This window comes from Ursus americanus, chromosome 33 (assembly GCF_024610735.1).
Source record: "Ursus americanus isolate L20-20 chromosome 33, mUrsAme1.1.p, whole genome shotgun sequence".
Taxonomy (NCBI): Eukaryota; Metazoa; Chordata; class Mammalia; order Carnivora; family Ursidae; genus Ursus; species Ursus americanus.
Window position 1 is genome coordinate 10465512 of NC_142159.1, and position 24479 is coordinate 10489990.

Sequence of the window (24479 nt, forward strand, 5' to 3'; positions counted from 1 at the left end):
TTTGACAGGAGAAATCCAAGTCTAGAGAAGGGAGCCATTTGCCCAGGCTCACAGATACTTGGCAATGCCAGGCCTGGGACCTAGGCTCTTCGCACTCTAGCAGTCTGTAGTAAGAGAATAAGGACAGCTGCAGGGGGCCTCCTGGGTACAGTGGGGGGCTGGAGCCCGGAGAGAGGAGCAGGCAGGCACCCTTGTGGCCAGAGCACCCCCAGGGGAGGGGGAGGCGCCGCTGCCTGGAGAGAGAGGGAGGGAGGGGAGAGAGGAGGGGAAACAGTGAGTCAGGCTTCCAAGAGCTGAGGATGAGAGAGCCAGGGCTGGGAGGGAGAGGGCAGGGAGGACTGCTCAGAAGCTCAGAGAGGGAGGGGGCCCAGCCGGGGGCAAGGAGAGCTCTAGAGGGAGGGAGCCAGCCTCTGGCCCTGGCCCAGCGGTAGGGCTGTGCGGAGGGAGCAGCCAATATGGACTTTGCTCGTGGTAGGTCAGCGTCCGTTTCTTTCTCTGTGATTCCACGTCAGGGTCTCAGGAGGAATAACTGTGACCTCCCATCTGTGGTGGGACGGTGGGATTTGGACTACTCATGGAGCGGGAATGGGGGGCACAGAACAGACTGGGAGGGTCCTGAGGGATGTCACCTCCAGCTGCTGGCCGGGTGCCAGAGGTACTCTTGAGGCCTGCCACCAGGCCAGGGTAGGGCACATGTCTCTGGTAGGGCTGCTTCTTGAGCCCTCTGAGTTGCGGGGTGGCAGGCCATGGATGTTAAGGTGCCCTCTGTGCCCGTGCATGTGCATGCGTGTGTGTTTGAGTATGTGTGTGCGTGTGTGTGAGAGAGAGAGAATGAGGTGCTGGTCTGGCAATGGTAGGTGGACTACCTGGGCCCTCTCAGGACAGCAAGTGCCTAGACAGGATCAAGGTCCCCACATGTCCAGAACCCACCTCCAGTTGGGGAGGGGGGAGATACTCCTATATGCTCCCTATATGCCTGTGGGTCAGAGGCTCTGGAGAAGCTGGGAGGCGGGAATGGCCCCTGTGGGAGCTCCACATGCCTAGAGCTGGAACCAGAACTAGAGCCATCCCCAGGGACTGCCTGGAAGGGAGGAGAGAAGGACCCCCCTCCCACCCAGCTGACAAGAAACTGTGAGCTCTTAGCCCCTCCTTCTCTCAAGGCCCGGCACCCCCCCCAGCCCCTCCCTCCTGGATCCCAGCATCTCTGCCATTGGCTAGGGGATAAGGAAGGTGGGCACTGAAGATCCCTCTCCTGTAGGGCCTAGCTGGGGGGGGGGGTTGGTGAAGTGAGGCCCCCTGCCTCCCCCCTTACCTACACATGCACAAACTCAGCTGCAGCGAGGCCCTGCTTTCTCTCCTCTTTCTGCTCTGGGGTCCTTGGCCTGGGAGCCCAGAGGAGGGGCCGTTTCTGCAGCTGGCTGGCCCCGAACTCCCAGCTCAGCCCAGCTGCTACTGAAGCTTCCAGAAGCTGCAGCTCTGCATCCCCTCCCCACCCCCTAAGCCAGGAGAGGCCTTTGCTGACCTGGGGGAGGGTACCTTGGGGAGCGAGTGGGCACCCTTAGAAGGACTAACACAGACAACCAGACAGATGGGTGGTGGAACAGATGGACAGAGACACCCACACACAGGCAGACGGAGAGAGACGGACAGATGGACCAGGACAGGGAGAGACGGACAGACAGAGGTGCTGGCAGAGAGAGGAGGAGTCAGAAAAATGGAAGGGCCTGGGGAGAGAGAAACAGACAGAGAGACTAAGACATGGAGACACGGAGATCCCAGAGGGGAGACAAGGTGACTGAGATAGGAGGAGGAGAGACTCGGGGAGAGGGTGAGAGACAGGAAGAGATAAAGAAAGGGGAAACCCAGACAGAGAGAGAGAGGAGAGGCGGAGAGGCTTGAGGCTACAGACCACAAACAGGGATTTGATGAGAATCTGGAAGGTGTTTTCTCCTGCTTCCCTCCCCAAACCCCTGGGCCAGCCAAGTCTCCATTCCTTCCACCCCCGGCTCAGTTTCCAGCTGCTAAAGAGGTCAGAGAGAAAGAGAGAGAACAAGAGCGAGAGAAGCACGCAGAGACCCCTCCTCCCTGCTCTTTTTGTAGGGGAGGGAGTTACTAGAACGGTTTTCCCAGCCCTGACCCCTACTCCAAGATGGACATATCTCTTGTGTCAGAAAATATCACACTCACCACTCGGTGTCTCCTTGTGTAAATGCACTCCCGTATTCATACCTGTCCGCACAGGCCTTTACACACACACACACACTCTGTGACATGTGAATCTCCACCCTCACACTCATCCTGCATCTCACAAGTGTAACTGGGGAATGCATACCTATGCTTCCTTACCCGTGTAGGCAGTGACACACATGCCTTGTCATGGGGTCTCAGGACATGCTGACACACACGCATACACAATCACACTTTCACACATACAGTGGCAGTCACACCAGAGCGGAGGGAGGGCTCTTTCTGGAGGTGAGGATCAGTGTTCCCAGGTGTCTGGGTAAGGGTGCTACACCCTCCCCCTCCTTCCCAGCTGGAGGTGGGGGGGAGGCTGGGGCCCCTCTCAGCCAGTGGGAGCCTTCCTAAGGAGTTGGCTGGTGGGTCGAGTGATGTGAAAGAGCTATCCGAGAGTTGGGGAGGGCGAGTGTGTGCACATCCACACTCGTGCACGTATGCACAGGTGCAACGTGGCGAGTGCCTGTTACGGCGTGTGTGAGAAAGAGGTGATCCCATGTGAGGTGGGCTATGGGTGTGACAGGGAGCTCCAAGGTGCGTGGAGCGTGTGGGTGTATGTGTGCCTGCTACTTGTCAGGCATGTACGTGCGGACGTGTGTGTATGTCACAGGTGTGTGTGGCCACCTGGTTCTGCAGAGTGGGGGGGTGGGTAGTGGGTGTATGTACACGAGGGTGCAGGCCCTGGGGGTGAGCTGCACGGGTGCGAGGGTGCAGCGTTGTGCGGATGTGAAGGTGTGGGGGGCTGTGTGTGGGTGGAGGCAGTGTGCCTGTGTGAGGGGTAGCTGTCTGTGTGAGGCTGTGAGCTCGCAGCCGGGGTTGGAGGGCTGTTTTCCAAGGCCGGGATGCTGCTTGAACAGAGGCCATCAGCATGAGCACATGCGAAGGGGCTCTGAGGCTCACAGTTGGGCACTGACCCACACAGACGCACAAGGACAGACATACCCGCCCCTGTCCTCCCTCTTCCTCTCTCCTGGCGTCAGTGGTTTTCAAAGGAGCCTCCATGAGGACTGTTTGCTGTGCAGCTCCCCCCACCCCCCAGCCTGTGCCTCTTCAAACACAGTGATGCCCTCCAGGCAGCTTTGTGGAGGCTCCTGCCTCAACCGTCTGAAGGCAGATGGGTGGGTTGAGATCCGCTGCTGCCCCCCAGGGAGCGAGGAGGCGGCTCCGCTCCTCTGGCCTGGGCACAGGCTGAGACAGATGGACAACCCCCCCTCCCCGTTCTCTACACCCCCACACAGGGTCTGGGGGTGGGCAGGCACCCCCCCCAGAAGAGGGGTTCTAGCAGGCAGCTCCTGAGCAAAGGCTAGGACTCTGCCCATCATCTCCCCAGAGGGGCACCTACCCTCACCCTGAGCCCCATCACGTGTCTGAGCGCAGGGACCCAACCGTAGCCCCTAACACCTGCCCCTCCTATACTCACAGCTCCAGCACCCCATAACACACAACTGCTCCATCTGCAAACACGTAGCCCCAACACTTCCACATATATCTGCCCTTCGGACCCCCAACGTGCCCCCAAACACACAACCACACAGACACATGGTTACAGCCCTAGAAATGAACCCAAACCCAGATTGGTATGATCCCCAGCATACACCCAACACACACGAACACGTACGTTCATCAACTCTCTCTTCAACCCAGCGCCTCCCCGGGTACACCCAGGACCCTAGAGCAGCCCCAGTACCTTCCACACACTCCGTGTCTCAGAGCACCAGCACCTCACCAGAGTCACACAGGGACTCTGCCTGCGGCCCCAGCGTTTCCCAGCTGCAGCCCAGCATCTCCCCAAACACACCAACCAACCCCCACGCCTTTCCCGACGCACAGCCTCCCCCCCCACCACACATACGCACACTGCCCCCTCAACACCCACTCAAACAAGAACACCCACTTCAGCCCCACCATTTACCTCGAGCACAGACGTAGCTCCAGTTCTGGTATACTTCTAGACAGATCCTGTCCCCCAGCCTCGCATAGCTTCCCAGGCATGCGCGTGTACGCACGCACACCTGCATACACACGCACACTCCCCCATAGACCCAACACCTCAACAGGCCATCCTGTCTGTCCCCAGCAAGCTCCAGCTCCAGTCCTTGCCTTGGCCATCTAAGGGCCCAGGGACAGCCCCACACCTAGCCAAGCACACACAGCCAGCCTCAGCTCAGTGACAGCCTTGTGCCCATTCACCCCTGGGTGCTTACAAGCAGCTCTGCCCTCTCCCCCCAACCTACCCCAGCCCAGTTCCCCTGCAGCTCTCACTCCCAGCCCCACACATGCCAGCACACCTCCCCCCACAGCAATCTCCGTCACAGCTCCCCCACCCCACCTCTCCTCCGGGTCCCCCTCCCCCAGACACCCTTCCAGACTGCCTCAGCCAGCCCTACACACACACTTGCTCACTCTTGTGTGCTCTCTCTCCCTTTCTGCTGTCCGGTCCTCCCCCATTTCCCAGAGCCTCCTCTGCCTGGGGAGGCATCTCCGCCCTCCCCCCCCGCCGCCCCAGGCATTTCATTCCTGGACACTGAGCCTGTACATCTGGTTCAAAGCTGCCCCACCCAAGACCCTGTGCTCTGGGCACCCTGGCCTGGGCTTTGGGGGTTTGGGGCCTCTTTGGGGGCTCTTGGCATCTGGTCACCCTGGTCTCTCAGCCAAGAACTCAGAGTACCCAGCCCTGCCCTGGCTCTGGCGTGTGTGTTGGGGTGAGGAGGGGGACTTACCCCCGGCCTGCACATTCTCAGGTGCTTGCCAACCTGCCCCCCCACCCTTGGCTTACCTGAGAGGGACATTGGGCCTGGGGCTTCAGGGAGAGAGATGGGTGAGGTGTTGGCTTGACATGCTCCCCACTCCCCCCCCCCATCTGGGCTTCGGGGCTTGGTCTCCCTGGGAGTCAGTTCCGACAGTGAAGGTTACTTTACTAGATGCATGATTTTAAACGGAATCTCCACCATCTGTTCCACCCCCTAATTACAGATGCACAGAATCCGCCTCAGAGGGCAGCGCGAGGGGAGTGATTTAGAGGTTGGGCTGCTTCTGCCTGCATTAGGGCTGGGGAGACTGGGGGGGGGGGGCTCTGGGTATTGCTCACAGCCCCCCACATCCCGTCTCTTTCCCAGGGGCCCCTCGTGCCTCTTCTAGCTGGGGAAAGGCTCAAAGAAAGTTTCCCCCGACCCCCAAGACCTGAAAGAGGAAACAACTGCAATACTGAGGGAGGGGTCCCCAAGACACCGTCTGCGTCCCAGGCCCCCAAGTCCTGGGATGCCGGCTCCATTAGAGCCTTAAAAAATTCAGTGGATCGATCTCCTGCCTGCTTCTTTGCCCTGGGGAGCCACAGACTCTGGCCTGGCCCAGCTGTCTGCCCACCCCAGGGGTAGCCAGGATTGGTGAGGCAGAGTGGGGGTCAGAGCGGAGGTGGGGGCAGCTCGGTCCTGGCAGCAGAGGGCATGGGCAGGCATCCCGAGACCCATCAGGTGTGTTCGCACGTATGTGCCCATCTGCCTTGGCGTGGCTGGCGTGCCTGACCCCAGCTTGAGCCATGCTCTGTGGGGCTAGACCGGCACGGGGGGCCGGAGGGGATGGGCCAGGGCCTGGGCCTCAGGGTTCCGAGGGTCCCTGGGCTACATACACTCTGAGGACCGGTCCACCTTTGCCCATAGGTGCCAGGGACCTGGCCCCCAGCCTGCTTGGTGGTGGCAGTGGCGGGCACACTGCGGTAGACGCTGGAGCATTCACTGCAGGGAGAAAGGGAGCGAGGTTGGGCTGGAGGAATTTTAAAGATTGCTGCAGGCAGGAGGGTCTCTGGAACCCCGTGGAGCGGGCAGTCATGCAGAAGTAATCCTATCGCTGCCTGCCTGGAGGAGTGGAGGGGAGAGGGGGCAGGGAGGGGAAGGATGGAGCTGCTGCCCCTTCCCCCCCCCCCAACGCCTGCCCCAGCCAGCTGTGGAGGGCGCCGAGGACCCCAGGGGCCTTCCCTGAGGAGGCACCTTGTCCTCTCCGGTCCGCTGTGGCATGTGCCCCCTGGAGGGGCAGCACTGCAGCTGTTGCTCAGCTCCAAGCTCTGGGTATTATAAATAATGCAGCTCAGCGGTGGGGGCCAGCTCAGCCCCCGGTCACCTTGGGTCACCCAGTGTGGCGTCTCCAGCTGGCAGCCCTGTGGCAGCGCCCCCCTCCCTTCCAGCCTGCTCCTCCTCTTCCGCTGTGTGAGCTTGGGCCAGAGGCCCAGCGTCTCTGGGCCGGGCCGGCGGCGCATTGGAGTGTGGAAGAGCCCAGAAAGCCCTGTCCTTTTGTCCCACCCCCTGGCCCTCACAGGTTAGCTGGTAGCTGGCTCAGCCAATCCAGGCTGGAGAGGGCTAGCCTGCTCTCTCGCGCCCTCACCCGTTCTGGCTCCTCCATTTTGCAGATGGAGTCACCAAGTCCAGAGAGGGAAGGATGGCCAAGGCCAGCCAGCTGATGAACCCCTCCTTCCTGCCCCATTCTGCTGTCACTCAGGCTCTTCTCAGCCTCAGCTCAGCTAAGAGCAGGGCCTTGGGGGGGGTGGGCGGGGGATGTTTGGGAAAGTGGTTGCGGCTGAGAGGTTGCCATGGCGATGCTGCAGGATGCCGAGCTGAAGTGGGGGTCCTACAGGGTCTCTGGGGCCCCCAGCTCCACACCCCTGTGGTCTTCTCCTCCCCGTCTCCTGTCCCCCACCCAGACGCCTGTCAGGCGGCTTCGGTGACAGGCCGGGTGGGTGACAGGTGGTGCAGGTGATGGGCTGGGTGGGTGACGAGCTGGGTGGGTGACAGGTGGTGCGGGTGCGAGGCAGGCAGGTGACAAGCTGGGTGGTGACGGGCCCTGCTGATGACAGGCAGGGGGTGTGGTTGGCGAGGATGCCGTCTCCTGGCTGGTGGCCTGTTGCAGCCCCCCACCCTCATGCGTGTGCAGGCACATAGACTCTGGGCACAGAGCTTGGGGCTAAGATACTAATGAGGCTTATTACGTGTGGAGGGGCAGGTGCCCAGGCTCACTAATGAGAGGCCTTTAACAAATAGGGGAGACAGCTGGGGGCTTCGAGGAATTTGGCTGGCCCTCCTGAGCTGAGGCCCTGGGGGTCCCAATCTGGCTGGAGGGTGGCTCCTTCTCCAGCCAGGTTGGGACCCTTCCTCCCTCCCCCGAGGCTGCTTGGGTTTATGTCAGTGCTACCACGATCGTGATAGTTACCATCCTTCAAGCATTTGCTCGCTTCACCAAAACCTTATGTTCCTTTTCTCATTTCAACTCAACAGTTACAGGAGGGAGGCTCTATTACCCGTTCTACAGATGCAGAAACTGAGGCTGTGAGAAGGCAGGGGCCTTAACATGGTTTCTGGTACAGCTGGAATTTTAATTCAGGTCTTTCTGTCCCCAGAGAACATGCCCTTAACCACACCACCAGTAAAACTCAGGTCTTGGTCCAGACTCAGAGCCCCTTTCAAGGGCCTCAGTTTTGCTCTCCTAGAAAATGGATGTGTGGTGGAGGGGTAATCACCGTGAGCTCATCAGCTCTGACTTGGGTGGCTTCGGGGATTCTTCCAGGTAGCTGCCCCAGTCTCCCCCCCCCCCCCATGTGGCCCAGATTCTGGACTGGAGAGAGAGGGCAGGGCTAAGTGCTGAGGGAGCTGAGCTGAAGAGGGGACACCTGGGATATGTGAGCCACTTCCTGCATCGTGCGGTGGGGAGGCTGAGGCCTGGAGAGGAGCAGCAACCGCCCAAGGTCACACACCCTGTGAGCTGGAGGGCCCCGTGGGATCCCAGGTCTGTCTCCGGGCCTCTTGAAAGGGCGGGGCCGGGTGTGGTGCCTTGGCTGGGAGGCCGCCTCCTCCTGGGCCCCACCCACCAGCCTTAGCTTCTTCCCTGGAGTTTGTGAGCCCCCAGCTCCTAGGGGGGTATGGGGGCTGTTGGCTGCCTCTTTGGGGCCATGCCCCCTCCCCATCAATCTGGGTCCCTAGTGTCAGTTGAGCCCCTCCCTTTGGAACCCATTGGGGTGGAAACTCCCTGGCAACAGCTGATGGATGGGTTAGGGCCCTGACATTGGCCTGGGGCCACAGCCTGACCCTGGAGGGACCAGGCTGGGGCTGGGGGCTTGGAGGGGAATTTAAGAGAGAAGAATTAGGCTCATAAATCTTGGAGCAACTCAGTTCTCCTCCTCCTCAACCTTCGTCTCTTACCAAACCTGCTCTCCAGCTGCGCACCCAAGGCTGGGGGTTGAGGGAGTCCACCTTCCCATTCCCTCTACTCTCCAGCTGATGCTCAGCCCCTCCCGAAATCGTACCCCCAACAGGGAAGAAAGAGTTGCAGCCACTGCTGTTGGGCAGGATTAAGACCTTGTGTGTCCAGACTACTGGATTTGGCCTCTGATTCATAGTGGCAGGTAGGGTAGAGGGCTTCAGGGCCTCAGTTTCCCCAGCTTTGAGTTTGAAATCCTCTCTTGGTGCCTGTCCGCTCAATCAGGAAGGAGCATTAAGACCAAGAGGGATTTCGCAGCTGCAGTACACATGGCCCTGTCCTCAGAAGCCCCAGTCTGAGATGAGAAGCACAGCCCTGGCCTTGGGAGCCCTCAAACCCAGAGGTGAGGTCTAGAACCCAGGCTGGGCGTGTGCTGAGGTTCAGGTGGGGAGTGGGTGGTGCTGGGTGACTGGCCTGTGATGGCTTTCTGAAGCAAAGGCTTTGGCTAGGGGGAGGCCAGAGGATGGGGGAGGCGGGGGGGGGGGGGGGATGCCTAGGGGCTTGGAGAGCCATCTTTGGTTGGGGGGGAGCCTGGAAGTGTCTGGCTTTCCCACAGGCCTGGGCAGCAATAAACTGGAGTTCTGGGGCCCTCCTGGCTCCCCAGGGAACCCACTGCTGCCTGGCCCTGGGGACCCAGGCGTCCTGGCGGGTGAGGGCGGGTCTCCAGCAGGCGCCCTGCCAAACCCCGCAGCCTGCTCACCAGGAATCTTGTTGCTGAGAGATGGAAAATCCCGGCCGGGCCTGCAGCTCATCCCTCCCCTCCGGGAGGAGGAGGGGCCCAAAGATTCCTTCCTGCATTCCCCCCTCCCATTTGGGGCCGGACTCTCCTTGGTACTGGGTGGGGCTGGGGGGCCCAGGACAGGCCTCTAAGGCTCTGGGTCACATGTCCTGGAGCCCAGCCCAGCCCAGCCCGCAGTGGGCACCAGGGCACTCTGGAGGCAGAATGGGCCTGGTGCGGCTGAGGAGAGGTGGGGGTGGGGTGCTGAAGCCAGAGGGGGCCTGGATGGGGGCCGAGCCTGGCCCTGGCCCCACTGGCTCCCCCAGGGCGGAGGGTGAAGAGTTGGTTCTCTCCTTGGACAGGAAGACGAATGATCCCATTATGGGAGCGTGATTTTATTCCACGTGTCACGGAGTCTGAGATTAACTTGCTCACCAGTCTGTGACAAACCCCTCACACCCTCTCACACCCAACACACACACATACACGCACAGAGACACACATATCCTTGGTCTTATGATCGCACATCCCACAGGCACAGATAGACATTTCCATGATACAACACACAGCAGGGTCTCACATACAGAGACACAAGGAAACACTCACACTTAGATCTAGACCCACGGCCTCAAAAGCACAACATTCCCTCATGCCGAGGCCACACAGCCCCACGACTACACACAGGCAGTCCAGGGGGCCAGCCCTACTTAGGCACAGACCAAGGACGCACAGTGCCCCGTAGACACAGATAAACTTAGACACACACACACACACGGAGACACAGTCATGAGGACAGGCATAGACCAACAGCCACACACACTGAGACAAAGGCCCAGATACATACAGAGACAAAGACAGGCACAGACACACAGCCGGCGGTGCGCACACAAGCACAGGCGTGCACACCCGGACACAGACAAAGACAAATAAATGCCCAGAGGTTTTGCTGTGGACAGATGTAAGGAGCACGCACATCTGGGCCTCCTCGACCTCCTTGCCCGGGGACATGGTAATCTGGCGCCTGTGGCTCCGGGGAGAACTCTGAGGAATTTCTCAGTCGGAGCCCCCCACCCTGGGCCCAGGGCCAGCCCCCACCTCTGGCACAGGGCCCATGGCCTCGGCCGTGGCGGCCACACCCTCAGTAGAGCTCCGACATCTCTTACCCTGCCCTGCCCGTTGGACACACACAGGCACACCATCTCCCCCTGCACAGGCTTGTAGCCGCCCCCCTGGCCACACAGAGTTTCTCACTCACACCCCCCCCTCCGGGTGTCCCCTTCTTGCTTGTCTTTCTCAGTCACTCCCCACCCCGCACGCCGAGCACACATGCACAACCTTGAGCACCTACACCCACAGCCCTCATGACACACACCCTCCCCTTTTCTCACACAGACCCACCGGTAGCGCGCCGAGCTCTCCTGCCCATGTGCCCTCGCCTTCTCACGCAGACCCCCACCAGCCCACAGACGTGCACTGCTTTCCATCCTCACCTTCTCTCACAGACTCATTCACAAATGCAACACACACACACTCCCCGACACACATCCTCACCACTTTCTCACATGCGTGCGTGCGCGCACACACACACTTTCAGAGCCTCCCTCACACCATCGCTTTCCTTCCTCTGTCTCTCACAAACACTCCCTCTGCCAAGAGTGTAGCTGTGCGGCAGAGCAGCCCCTGACAGTATTTGTCACTGTTCTCCACCACGTCCTTGACCTTCCTGGCCTCGGTGCCTTCCCTCCACCTCCAGCCCTGGACACTGTGGCCTTGTATTCTTCTGTCATTGCTCTGTTTAGCCAACAATTATACACGCAGCGTTCGGTCAACAGTGCTGATTGAGCTCTGATTATTGGTTAAGCACTGGGGACACTGGGGACACAGGGCCTTCCCGCATAGAGCACTCAATTTTGTGACCCGTTTGTTTGTTGCTTATCTCACCTGATGAGATTTTAAGGTAACCCATGATCTTGTACGTTAAGGGATGCGTAGGAATTCACAGGAGGAGAAATAGGGGGAAGGTATTCCAGACAGAGGGAACAGCATCTGCAGAGCCTGGAAGTAAAGGTATGGCATGGCGGGAGCACGGGGCGGTGTTGACACGAGAGGAGAAGCTGCATGGAGGGCAGAAGCCGGATGTCCCCGACTTTAGATTTAGACGCCTTGCTCACAGGTTTGGATTTTGCCTAGTGGGCCGCAAGGACTCATGGGAAGTCTTCAGGAACAAGACAAGGTGGGGAGAGACTGGAGGCAGGGAGGCTAGTTGGGGGACTTGAGGAGTACAGGTGGTCTGGTCTAGAAGAGGCAAGTGGGGTGGAAGAGGAGACTCATCTAGGAGCAAGGACTGGTGGCGTCCCAGCTCTAGAGCTGTGATCTCAGGAACGTCCCACAACCTCTAAGCTGGGCCCGGCAGGTGAGGATGGGACAGTACAGGAGCCGGGCTGGCAGGAGGTGCCCGGTCAATGGTAGCCATTGTTGTCAGTAGCAGTAGGGCATGGGGGACATCGAATGGGGAGGCGATTTTGTGAGCACCTCTGCGTGCTAGTACTGTGCGGGGGGGCTGGCGCCCAGAGGCGAGGCGGTCTGCAGCTCTGGGTAGCTCACACCCCTGATAAGCACAGGAGACAGGAGAGGGCCGAGCACGGGGGTGGAGGCAAAGCACCCTGGAGGATGAAAGGAGGATGGGGCAGCCCCTGGCAGGGGTCTGGGTGGCTCGTGGAGGAACTGGCATTGAGCCAGACCCTGAGGAGACTGGTTGAACTTGGGCAGGCAGAGGTGGAGGGAGGAGCTCCAGGTTGAGGGAACCATGTGGACAACAGCCGGAGGGCAGGCCAAGGAGTGGAATCCGGCCACTGTGTGAGACCCAAGACTGGCGAGTCTTGGGGTGGGTTGTGGAGGAGAGGCCTTGGCGGCCAGACTGAGCAGTGGGCAGCATGGGGTTGATTTGTGGTGGTGACGTGGAATGGGCCCATGAGAGACTCTGCTCCAGGCTCTGCTGCTAAGCCATTGGGTGACCTCAAACAAATGCCTTGCCCTCCTTGGTCTCAGTTTCCCCATCTGTGTGATGAGGCGATTAGTCTTGTACAGGAGGGGACTGTGGTCTCGTGTCCCCAGGGGCTGGTCTAGTCAGCTTTGTGGGGCATCTTCTGGCCTGGGCTTCCGGCCTCAGCAGTGCTGTCTTCCTGAGCATTCTGAGCAAAAGAAAGGAGCAGATCCAAGGGTTCCTCAGAGACAGATTTGGGGACCTCTGACTGAGGGGCCAGGAGCTTAGCATGGAAAAGAGGCGTCTTTGCCAGGATCTGACTCCAAGTCCCAGAGGTATCCTAGAAGAGAAGGCTGAGGTCCCTCTTCCCTCCTGCCCTGACCCGCACAGGGGTAGATGTGGGCCATGTGCCCAGGAGCGCACGGTGCCCAATCCCTGGCCCAAGGGGTGTCAGGACCCTTCCTGCCCACTAAAGGAGGAGCGGGGCTGGAACTCAGGAATGTGGCCCAGGGCTTGGAATCCCCGGGGGCTGAGGAGCCAGGAGGCCCATCTCAGGGTGGTGGAGGCAGGTAAATGCCTGTGGGTTCCGCCATTGATATTTGGGGTCACCAGGAGTTGTGGTACAAGGCACGTTCTCGTGACCCCCCCCCCCCCCAGCTGCCCTGGATCCTAACTGCAAGGGGCCCTTTAAGCATCTCACCTGTGAGGTGGGGCTGGTAGGGAATTAATTTCCTGTGCTATTTTAATTTTGCTGTATTTAATTTGCTGTTTATTTTAATTAATTAACGGCGGGTAATCGTCTATCCTAACTTGGTGCCGCTGGCTCCTCTTCCTTTTCGGAGGGGTGGAAGGCCAGGCCAGGTGATTGCTGAGTTAGTGATGGGGGAGAGGAAGAGTCCTGGGGGCATGTCCCTTTTCCCCTTTGCCCTTCTCAACCCAGGGGTCTTCTCCACTCTCCCTGGCTCTCCTCCAGAGGGCCCTCCCCTCCCTCCCTCCCTCCCTCCCTCCCTCCCTCGTGGCCCCTCCTACTCCTCCCTCGCCTCTTCCCCAGTATGGCTTCAGGGCTCCCTGTGCAGTAACTTGGTGAAGAGAGGCCTGACACAAGGCCCCTGCCTCCCCCCCAGGAAATAGATTTTAATGTCATAGTGTGGTGGTTTAAAGGATAGGGAGCTTGGCTTGCAACCCAGGAACTACTTAGGGGCTGATTGGGGAAACTTTCAAAGAGGGGATCTCCTTTTTTAATGGCAGCCCCCTTGCCCACTCCAGTGCCCAAACAGCACACCCGTCTGTGTGGTCAGGCCTGTAGGACGCTGGCGTGTCCACTCACCCGTGAACACGTCCTTGGCATGTTTTCAGTTCTTGGTTAATCTCTAGGATGGACCCTCTAGGGGAGGATTCTCCCCTGTAGAGATGAGGAAGTGAGGCTCAGAAAGGCTAAGTGACTTGCCCAAGGTCACACAGCAACTAAGAGAAGCAGGGCCTGGATTCTGCCTGCATAGAAAGAGTTAACATCTGGAGGGAGGGGAAAGGAAGAGGCTTGGGGATTAAGGTAGGGGGTATTAGGACCAGGAACTGGGGTCTTCTGGCTTTGGAAGCTGTGGGGAGAGGAGGAGTGGGTCCTTGTCACAAGGGGCTTTCTGAGGCGTGAGGCCTCAGCTGCCTGCTTCCATTTCCCTGTTCTGTCTTCAGTTGTCTGTTTGGAACTAGGGTTTGCTTTGTCCCTCGCACTATACCCTACCAGGGGGACCCTTCCATGGCTAGGTGGAACCCTGCTTTTATTTAACAAACACTTACATGGCATTTACCATGTTCCAGGCACTCTTCTAGCTTTATAAATAGATGCTCATTTAATCACTTAGCAGCCCTATTATTATCATCCTTATCTTGCGTATCAGAAAACTGAGGCTTAGAAAGGTTAAGTAACTTGCCCAAGGTCCCACAGCTCGTACCTGGTGGACAGCCTTTGAACTTGGAACACTGGGATCCAGAGTCCTTGTTCTGAACTACCATTCTGCCCTGTCCCCTTCCTGCTGTAGGTGGGAGAGAGGAGCTCTGAATTCCCCGGAGATACGGCATCTTGGGGGAGCCTCTAGCCTAAGTTGAAAGGGAGGTCCAGCCCCACCCTCACCAACCCCAAGTCTGCCAAGACTGTTCCGTGGGGGAAACAGTCAGAGCAGCAGGGTGGGCCTCGCTGGGAGGTGCAGATCCGCTTTTGGGAAGCCTCCCGTGGGGCCTGGATCTCCTGCTGCAGTGCTGGCTGGGGTGGGGGGAGGACAGTGAAGGTGGGCCTCGGGCTGCGCCCTTAGAGCTCTTGCCTTCTGACTGTGTCTGAACAGTTACCAGCAGCTGTGTAAGACAACAGGAGAAAAACATCGTAAAACGTGATGCAGAGGAAAAGAGTTTTGAGCTTTGAATCCCATGACTCCTTTCTGAGCCTCAGTTTCCCCATTTGTGCAGGGGAAATAAACATGGCACTGACTCTAGGATTTTATGAGGCTCAAATGAAATAAAGTGTGAAGGGCTTGAGCTCAGGAGCCGGGGCTCGGTGAACGTCCATCTAGGTGCTAAGGTCTAACCTCTGGAGAAGGAAAAGGTCCCACCTCTGGGGCCGCCATTGGAGCAGATCAGAACGGGAAGAGTGAGAATGAAGAAGGCAATGAGAGTCTCACCATTAGAGTCAGGCTGCTTGGGTTTAAATCCCAGACACGCTGAGTCGCTTACCCTCTCTGGGCCTTGATTTCCCTGTCTGTAAAATGGGTATTAAAATAGTGCCCTCCCCCACTGGGTGTTGTGAGTATTAAACTAGTTAATTCATTTATTCAGTAAGCAATATTGAGCACCCGCTAGGTGCCAAACATGTTGCTACTCACTGCAAATAATAAGTGGTTGATACATGTTTGCAATCGTATTATTGTCATCGTTCATATTGGGGGTGGCTGTTCAGAGAGAAGGCTGAGGCTTTTAGAAGGCTGAGGGGATGAGCGACACAATAATATGCTATAGAAGTAACTGATTTATTATTGAGTGCTTACTGTGTGCCAGGCACATTAGCTCCTGAGGCAGATACTGTATTGTCCCCATTTTGTAGACAGGAAACAAGTTGAAAGAGGGGTAGTGACCTGCCCCAGAGAAACACAGCTAGTAAGGGGTAGAGCTGAGGACTGAGAGACTCAGAAGCCAGGCTTTTAATCACAAAGCTATAAACCTGCTTAAGAGATGGTGTAGGGTGGGGGCAGTGATCCAGGAGAGGAAGGAGGGAGAGACCTCGCCAGGAGAGGGACAGAAGGGAGTGAGGCCTCCAAATTCAGGAAACAATGAGGGAGTGGACCAAGTCAGCATATGCTCCCCCAGTGGTTCTTCCCAGCAATAAACAAGGTATGAGCTCAGGGAAGGGAGCAAGTGAAGACTGGAAGAAGTGGCTCTTGAGAAATGGGCACAGTTGAAAGAGATAGGGAGCCAGGCCAGCCCAGGTAGAGCACACTGTATCAGCAAAGGCCCTGAGGTGAGAATGAGCAGCTTGGCTTAGGGCTGAGAAGTGGAGGAAATGGCTAAGAGAGGTCAGGATGAGGGTTGGGAGGACTGGTGGCCTCCGGGACAGAGGGAGAGTGGCAGCCCCAGGGAAATAGGGAGGGGGACAGATTCAAGAGGCTTAGCTAACGTAGAGATAGAAATAACCCCCCATCTGGACAGGAAATAGAGCACAGTGATCAAGAGGGCAGGCTCTGGAGTCAGATCCTAGCCGGGCTGCTTCCTACCGTGTGATCAGAGCAAGTCACTTGAGGTCTCAAACTCAGGAGTTCTCCAAACTCAGGAGTAGCGGAAGTACCCATCTAGGAGGGAGTGATCCGTGAGAAGTGGTTAGCACAGTGCCTGGCACATGGGAAGCGCTTCATTCATTCATTCATTCATTCATTCATTCATTCATTCATTCCTCAACTACCAGGTGCACACTTAGTGTCAGGGACTTTGGGTGCACAACAGAGAACAAAGTAGATAAAAACCCCTGCCCTCAAGGAGCTGACATTTAGAGGGTGACACAGTTAACACAAAAAGAAGTAAACACTTGGTGTGTTAGATGTTGTTAAGTGCCAAGGAGAAAAATGAAACCAGGAAAGGGCTTGGGGAGGGCCAGGGTTGCGGGGTGATTGCAGTTTTAAATAAACTTATAAATGGAGGTTATCATTAGTATTGTTCGTGTAGCAGGTTTTAGTAGAAAAAGTACCTTCCAGTCTGTAAGGCATTTTTCCTTCATGGGAATCACTCAGGGTGTAGGTATTGCTGTCCCCATTTTATAGATGAGAACACTGAGGCTCAAAGAGAAGAATCTGACCCAGCCGTCATAACTCTGAGGACAGCGCTGACTCCTTAGGACTCCCAGTGACAAGGGAGTGTTATTCCCGGAAGTCTAGAGGACAGAAGTGGCTGAGGTGGGTCAGTGTCCAGGGATGGAGCCACGCTGGAGAGCAGGGGCAGAGGCCTGCTTCCTGGAGCCAGAGCTGCGGTCAGCATACCCCAGCATGGCCTGATCAGGGTGAGTTCAGAGAGTGGCTGGACCCAGGGGCAACCCTGAGGGCAGAGCGGGGGCAGCCGGCTGGGCCTGAGACACTGTGTGATTGAGCAAAGGGGCAGAATCTGTCCAGAACTGAGTGCGTGTGTGGGTGGTATGGAGACTGTGGGGAGTGGGAGAGAGACGAGGAAGAAGTCAGCTCCACTGACCAGACAAGAGGCCACAGCAAGGAGGAGGTTGGCGGAGGCCAGGGCTGGCTGTGAAGGCTCTTGAATGTCAGGCAAAAGACCTTGGCAGCAGTCGGGAGCCATTACAGGTTTTGGAGCAGGACATCGTGTCATGAGAATGAGACTGAGGAAGACGAATGTGGCACGAGGTGGAGGAGGCTCAGCGGAGGCATTTTGGAGGTGGGGAGCCCACTGGGGGACCATCATAGCTGAGCGGGCGAGAAATGGCAAGGTCAGATGGAAAAGACATCTTGGACCAGTGGAAAGAAGAGTCTGGGAGACAAATTCCTGACTGATAGCCTTCTGAGGTCTGCCTCACCTTTTCTCAGGGGCCCTTGACTAGTCCTTTCCCATCTGTGTGCCCCTGTTTCCCCATTTGGATTGAACTAAAGACCCCTTTTTTCTTTCTAAACATTTGAGCTAAGGATCCATTTTGAGAAGATGATGGGTCTTCTCTTCAGAAAAATACAAAAACACATTTTGGTTAAGGTTTACAAACCTGCCAAAGTCCATCCATGGAACCAAACTAGATGATCAATAGTAGTAAAAGCAGCAGCTAGTAGCAAATGCTTATTACGGGCCAGGGGCTGGCCAAAGTGCTAAACATCATGATCTTTGTAAGTCCGTTCAACAACTCTAGGAGGTGGGTAGGTACCCTTATTACTATTCTGTTTTACAGATGGGGAAACTGAGGAAGCCTAGAGAGGCCGAGTGGCTTGCCCAAAGTCAAAGCTGGAATTGAAGCCTGGGTCTGTCAGCTTGAGAGCCCAAGATCTTCACCGCTAAAATTAAGGCTAGGATTCTAGGATGGGAGAAGGGGACATGGCAAGGAGGGGGCAGATGTGGGAGAACTTTCAAAGAAAGCTGTGGAAAAGCAGAGCTAGAGGTGAATGGTGGGAAAGGGGCATCGTGGTGTCATTCAGTCCTGAGGTGATAGGCGTCAGGTGGTTGGAGGTGCGGAGCTAGAGATGAAGACTCCATTTGAAGCCCCCAGTCTAGCTTCTGGGGGGTTGGTATCTGTCCCACATGACCCCCAGCTAAGTGACCTGCTCTGGAGACAGCTGGGAAGAAGTAGGACATGGGGCTTCTCTGTCCCGTTGGGAGAGGAGGGCTTACTGCAGACTCTTTGACTCAGCCTCCAGTGCTGTCTCTGGAATCTACCCTCCCTCCCCATTCCCAAATGGGCTTCGATCCCTCTAGGCAAGTTCAGAAGTGGAGACACCCTTTCCATCCCCCAAAAGAGGACCGGGGCCCATCTCCTGAGATCAGAGTGGAATCTGGAACCCAAACAGCGTGTGGTGCATGTTAGGGTCTGGTTTAGACCCTGGTCAGCAGTACCATCTAGGAGGAGGTGATCTGGATTAGACTAGACCATAGTCTTAGGCTGGAATCTAGATTTCTGGTGGGTTGGACCTGTTGGTCACTTAGAACCGAGGTTGGCAAACCTTCTGTTAAGAGTTACATGTAAAAAAAGTTTTAGGCTTTGTAGACCATTGGGTCTCAGTCATGAGTACTCAGCTCTGCTACCGTACCTTGAAAGCAGTCATAGACAATGCATAAATGGATGAGTATGGCTGTGTTCCCATCAAACTTGAATTATAAAAACAGACAGCAGGTTGGATTTGGCTGTCAGGCCATAGTTTGCCAACCCTTAGTCTAGAACCTCATTCTTCCTAAGGGTGTCTAGATCTTAAATCTTACTAGACAGTGATCTAAGCAAATAAGGTTGTGGTGTCAGACTGTGAGGCTGGTTAACATGGAAGATGGTCCAGATCCACAGTCTTGTTGGGATCTGGGTATTAGGAATTGGTGAACAAGAAATGTAATAGAGAGTGGTTTAAAGCACACTAAGCCATAATCTCTGGCTGAGCCTAGATTCACAGAAAGCTGGGTGGGGTGGGGTGGTGAGATTTAGACCAACACATAAGGTTGTGGTCTGGATATAGGGAAGTGGGTGAACTAAAGCCACACAGATATTGATCTAGAGCAGGCAAAGTCTTGGCCCTAAGCCAGAGTACCATATGATCTAGAACAACAATGTCCAATAGAAATGTAATGGGAGCCATATATGTCATCTAAATTTACTAGTGGCCACATTAAACAAAGCAAAAAGAAATAAGTGAGTTGATGTGAATAATCTATCTCATGTAACCCAGTATGTCCAAAATATTACTACTTTAATATTAATACTACTTAATATTACTAAAAGTATTGAGATATTTTACTTTTTTTTTTTTTTCATATTCAGACTTCAGAATCTGATGCATATTCTGTGCTTACGGCACATCTGAATTCCAACTAGCCATGTTCCCAGGGCTCAGTAGTCAGTTTCTACCATATTGGGCAGCGCAGGTTTAGAAATGGGCTTTTCTTTGGGACCGGGATCCAGAGGAATCATCAGCTAGAATGATGTGGAGTAAATAGAGTTGGACATACCAGAGGTTAGTTACACTCTTAGCAGACTTGAACTGGGTGTTGACTGGCTCACCCTGGGAGAGCATCTTTTGGCTCTGGGTTGGGAGCTGGAGGGGGTCCATCCTTTGTAGTCCTTACCAAGTGGCCTCCAGGTCTTCCTTCCCTCATCCCAGTGTCACCTCTGAATCTGGAGTCTGGTCTGGCCTGGCAGGTGGGGGTGGGGCAGGGTAGCAGCTGGACCCTTGAGGGAGCAGGAGCTCCACCCCTCCAAGCCAGCTGCTGCCAGCCTTCCTGGACTGGCTCTGTGGAAACAGGGGGCCCAGAGACAGAAATAAACTGCCAGGTTTCCGGGGCGGAGTGGGGGGCCTGCCAGCCTTTGTGCTTCCTTGCTGGAGGTTAGGGGGGGCAGGAAGCAACTCCATGCCCTGTCCCAGGCCGTTACCCCTCCATGCCATCTCCCCTCATCCCCAGGTGCCTCCACCTCCATGGCTCTGAGGCTAGGCTAAGTCTAGAGTTTGGTGGATTAGTGAACCCTTTGGGCCCAGAAGCCTGCGTCAGTCCCTTGGGAACAAAGGGTGATCCCCAGGGCCCTGGACACAGCTTTGTGGCCATGGGGATAGTGCCTATGTGCTCGTTTCTAGGACTCCATCCTGGGAACCCTGCTAGCTGCCCCAGGGCAGAAGCTGAACAGATCCGGAGGGCTACAGTGGGGTAGTAGACTAGGAATTGGAATATCTGCGTTGGATGCTCACTTCTGTCACTAACTGGCCAAAGGCAACTTTGGACAAATGACACTTTGAGCCTCAGTCTCCTCCAGTGTAAGAAGGGGGCAGTGTTTGTGCCGCTTGTCTCAGGGCACTATAGTTCAGCAGTTAACTCAGACTCTGGAGTCAAAGTTTATCTGACTCTGGCCTCTGCCATTGGACCTTTGGTAGGTCACTTAGCCTTCCCGGGCCTCGGTTTCTTCATCAGCAAAAAGGGGATATTACCTACTTTATGGGAACCTTATAGTCAAGTGCGTTAATGCATGCAGGGGAAGTGCTCAGTGTTGGCTCTTATTGTTGGTAGTTGATAAGTTCAACTGGGTTTTAAGTCAAAATGCGTTATTCAAATGTAAGGGATTCTTTCCCTGGAGAGAGTTCTCTCGGATCCCCTCATTTTATAAATGGAAAAACCGAGGACCCCAAAAGGGAAGGCGTTTTGCCCAAAGAGAGGCACACAGCAAGCAAAACCCTTATTTGGTACCCACCATAAAAAGCCAGATGGCACATCCCCAATTTACAGGTAAGGAAATCGAGGCCGGTGATTGGCCACCGGTGCACAGTGGCGCTATCCAGTGAGGCCTGAGTCCGCCGCTGGGGAGGGAGTGCCCAGGCCGTCGGTGCTCACCCGAGGAGGGGCGTACAGGTAGCGGGCGCCCCGGAGCCGCAGCCGAAGCCACGCGCGCTATTAATAATCCCGCCGCTCGGCCCCGGCCGAGAGCGCAAGTCCGGACTGTCGCCGGGCGCCTCCCGGGCCTGGGCCGGAGCCGGAGCCCGAGCCGGATCGCGGCGGCCCTCCCCTTCCCCCCGCCACGTGACCCCCCCCCCCCTCCGCGGGCAGCCGAGGGCCCGGGCTGGCGGAGGGCGGGCCGGGGGCCAGGAAAAAGCCGAAAACACCGAGGCTGAGCCGCTCCCCTCCCGCTCAAAATAGCCCCCGGCCGGGGCTGCCACGCATTCCGCCGGGCCCGGGGCGCGGGAAGGGGCGGCCGGCCGGGCCCCCGCCCGGCCCGACGTGGCTGCCTCGCCGGGTTGGGGGTGGGGGGCGAGGGCGGGCCGCGCGGCCGGCCGGCATGTGGCTCTCCTTCGGGGAGCCTTGGCAGCCCGGGCTGCGCGCTGCGCCGGGATGATGGAGAGCTTCTGGAATTTCCTGCAGCTGGAGAGCGCGGCCGGCCGGGGGAGCGGGCTGAGCGCGCGGCTCGGAAAGGGGCGCCTCGCAGCCCGACCCTAGGGGGCGCCTCGGCGGCGAGGGCTGTGGGGGGAGATCTCCTTACCCGCCCCCAGGCCGCGGGAGTGGAGGGCTGCACACCTCCCCTCCCCCGCTGCTGGTTTCGGGTCTGGCGGGGGTCCAGTCCCGCCCCTCCCGGCCTGGGCGGCTGAGAGGGGCCAGGTGCAGGCAACGCCCCTCCCCCAGCCGCCTGGTTTCCCTCTCGGCCCGTCACCTCCTCCAGGAGTCAGAAGCTCCGCGGCCTCATCTGGGAGGGGGGGGTGGCAGGGATCAGGGGGCAGCGCAGGCCTGCCAGGTAGCCTTAGAGGCGGCGGCGGCGGCGGGAAAACTCGGAGGCGGACCGTTCGGGCCCGAGAACGGCTGGGCTTGCGGACCAGAGCCTCCCTGCTCGAGCAAGAGGCGCCCCAGGGCTTCTAGGAGGGAGGCGAGGCCGTCCTCTCCCAACACCCACCCCCCTGCCACTGCCCTCATCCCTCGCAACCGCGGAGCCGGTGGGGGGCGGACGTGCCGGAAAAATCCTGGACAGTTTTCTGGACGTTGGCGGCAGCTTTCTTTGGGGGCGGCTCTGCACCTTGCAGGTCCTGAAGTCCAGAAAAGGGCTCCCGGGAGGGAGGGGGTTCCTTTTACAGGAACCCTGAGATCCAGGGGAGTAGGTAAGTGACCTCTCAGGGCTCACTACTGGCACTGCGGGTAGGGGGAGGGAAAGAGGTCTACCTTGCCCTTTGTGGGGGAGGGGAAGGGATGCTTTCCCACACTTTGCTGGTTCCAGTGCCATTTGGCCTCTGCAAACTGTTGAACCGTTTGGCAACTCAGGCGCCTCCCTCGCCTGGGGTGGACTACCTCTCCCTCTGCCAAGGGTCCCTGTTCAACTTCCATTTCCTGCCCCAGCCCAGCACACCGTCACCATGTTCAACAAAAGCAGTGGGGATAGGTACAGTTCGAATCCCTCCTCTGCCACTCACTGGCGGTGTGACCTTGAGCTAGTCCCTTCACTCCTTAGTCCATTTGCTCATCTGAAAAACTAGATAATAGTAGTTAGGCCATGGCCTTGTGGTGGAGCTGAACCTTGCACAGTGTTTAAAGCAATTACCGTAGTGTCTGCACATAGTGAGGATGGGAAATAAAGGGCACGTGTGTAATACACAGTCTCATTCAAAGCACTTAAAGTGTTTGAATCCCCTTCTCCTTCAACAACCCTGCGAAATTTGGCTTCCCAAGGTAAGTAGTGGCTCTCAGTAAGGGCTGAGGAGGATGGAAAGATGTTGGCTTTATTAAGTGTTCACTTATTCATTGAGCACATAGTTAACATGGTTCTCAGCTAGCTCCCGACTAGGGGAGAGACCTCTGAATGTGTGCTGGGAACTGAAAACTAGGACAGGTCACTAAACTCTGTTGAAGCTGGAAGGGCCCTTGAAAGTCCTTCCTGCTAGGTTAGCTCTTATTGCAAATGGAGAGACTGAGGCCGACACAGGGGGCCTGGTCTCCTCACAATACTCCTGCTGTTCCTAAGGGGTGGGGGTGGGGCCTGGCAGAGAGCTCTGGGCTGGGGGAAGCTGGGGCAGCCCCTGGCCTGGCTCCCTAGGGTACGGCCGAGGCCTCGGCAGGCTGAGAAGCTGGTGGAATTCTGCTTTCCTCTGCCTCCCATCTCCATGCTGACCTTTCACTCCACCTCTGCTGGAGTGGGTGCGGGTGGAGCCCAGATATCCAGATTCAAATTCAGATCCCTGTTGGCTCCCCCCTCAGCCCAGGATGTTGGGCCTGGGCCTGGGCCTGTGTCAACTCCCACCCTTCCCTCCCCTCCATACCCCCCCTCCAGTTCTCCCTGTTTCCTGTTGGATTGGCCTTCCTTATGTACTGGAAGGAACTCAAGGCTCCATTTGTTGTCTGTGTGAACTTGAGCAAACTACCCCACCTCTATGAGCCTCAGTTTGCTTTTCTGCAAAATGGAGTTGACATAAAAGCTACCTAGCAGAACACCTCTTTCCGGAGCATCCCAGAGGCTTCCTGGCAGAGATTTCTTTAAATAATAAAGGGCAAGATTCCCTAGAACGTACCTTCAAGGCCAGGTATGGAGAACAGATCAGTCTTCCTTTACCTTTGGTTTGGGGGCTGGTTTAGGGATGCAGCTTGTGGGGGGGTATGGGGAGAAGGCTGGGATAAGAGGGGGGGGTGTGAGTGTCCACCAGGTCATTTTGGCATAGTCTAGATTCGAGCAAATTTATGTGGCCCCGATTCCAGGGCTGCCCGGTACCTGTCTCTGAATGTACTGCTGGGCAGTTCTCATGAACTCCACTCTAGGACTATAGACTCCCTCCCGTTGAATCCAGCCCCACCTCCCTCTGCCTCAGGGAAGCCCTCCCGGGCTGGGCTGCCTGTAAACCCCTCGGTTTCTCTCCAACACACAGAGCTCAGTGAGGGACTGTGAAAGAGAGAGGGGCTGGAAGCCACAGTTGGGCTGTGTGACTTTGGGCAGTCGCTTCCCCTCTCTGGGCCTTGGTTTTCTGTTGCATAGCAGAGGAGGCTGGATTAGTGACTCCCTAAGGCACCTTCCAGCTCTGACAGGCTCCGTGACTGTGTTGACTGATGTATCCTAGGAGATAGGAGCACACAGAACCGAGTCAGATGGGAGATTCCCGTGGACGTATCCCCACCTCCAGAAGACTGGAGAGCCTCCCTTCCCTAGACACACCATTCAGGGATACTGGCGGGACTGTGGGGGGCGGAGGGGGCATGTCACCCAGTGAGTGGTACTGCCGATTCCCAGGGTCCCTCTCGTCAGTAGAGAGGCCTGTGCGGAAGAACAAGAGCTCGTGTCAGTCCGGGGCTGTGAGACTGCTTGCTTCTAGGGGAAGGGAATGTGTGTGTCAGTGACCAGTCAGCCTCCAGGGAATGGGGGGGGTGCTCGAGGCAGCTAGCTCTTGGGATGGTGTGTCCCGATGAGCGATCGCAGGGGCAGTATGTTGGGGGGTGTGCAAGACAAGAAAGCTGGCCACGGGAGAGAAAGAAACAGATGAACCAGAGAAGCCAGGCTTTGGGTTAGGGCAGGCAGTGTGGGGAGGCTGCAGCCAGACTGGGAAGGTTCGGCGCAATCGGACATGGTAGTTTCGCCTGTGCCTAGGTTTGTCGTCTTGTTTATAGGTGTGGAGCTGAACTGCACTGCTCCGA

General features: G+C 57.1%; 1 protein-coding gene across 1 annotated transcript in view; it reads left to right on the top strand.

Annotated features, from left to right (window-relative positions):
• LOC123782479 (uncharacterized) overlaps window positions 1-24479 on the top strand; it is a 47937-nt gene that overhangs the window by 4670 nt on the left and 18788 nt on the right. The window contains exon 3 of the mRNA XM_087858712.1: window positions 8704-8821. Coding sequence (XP_087714838.1) covers window positions 8704-8821 — 118 coding nt within the window. The remainder of the gene's footprint in view (window positions 1-8703; window positions 8822-24479) is intronic.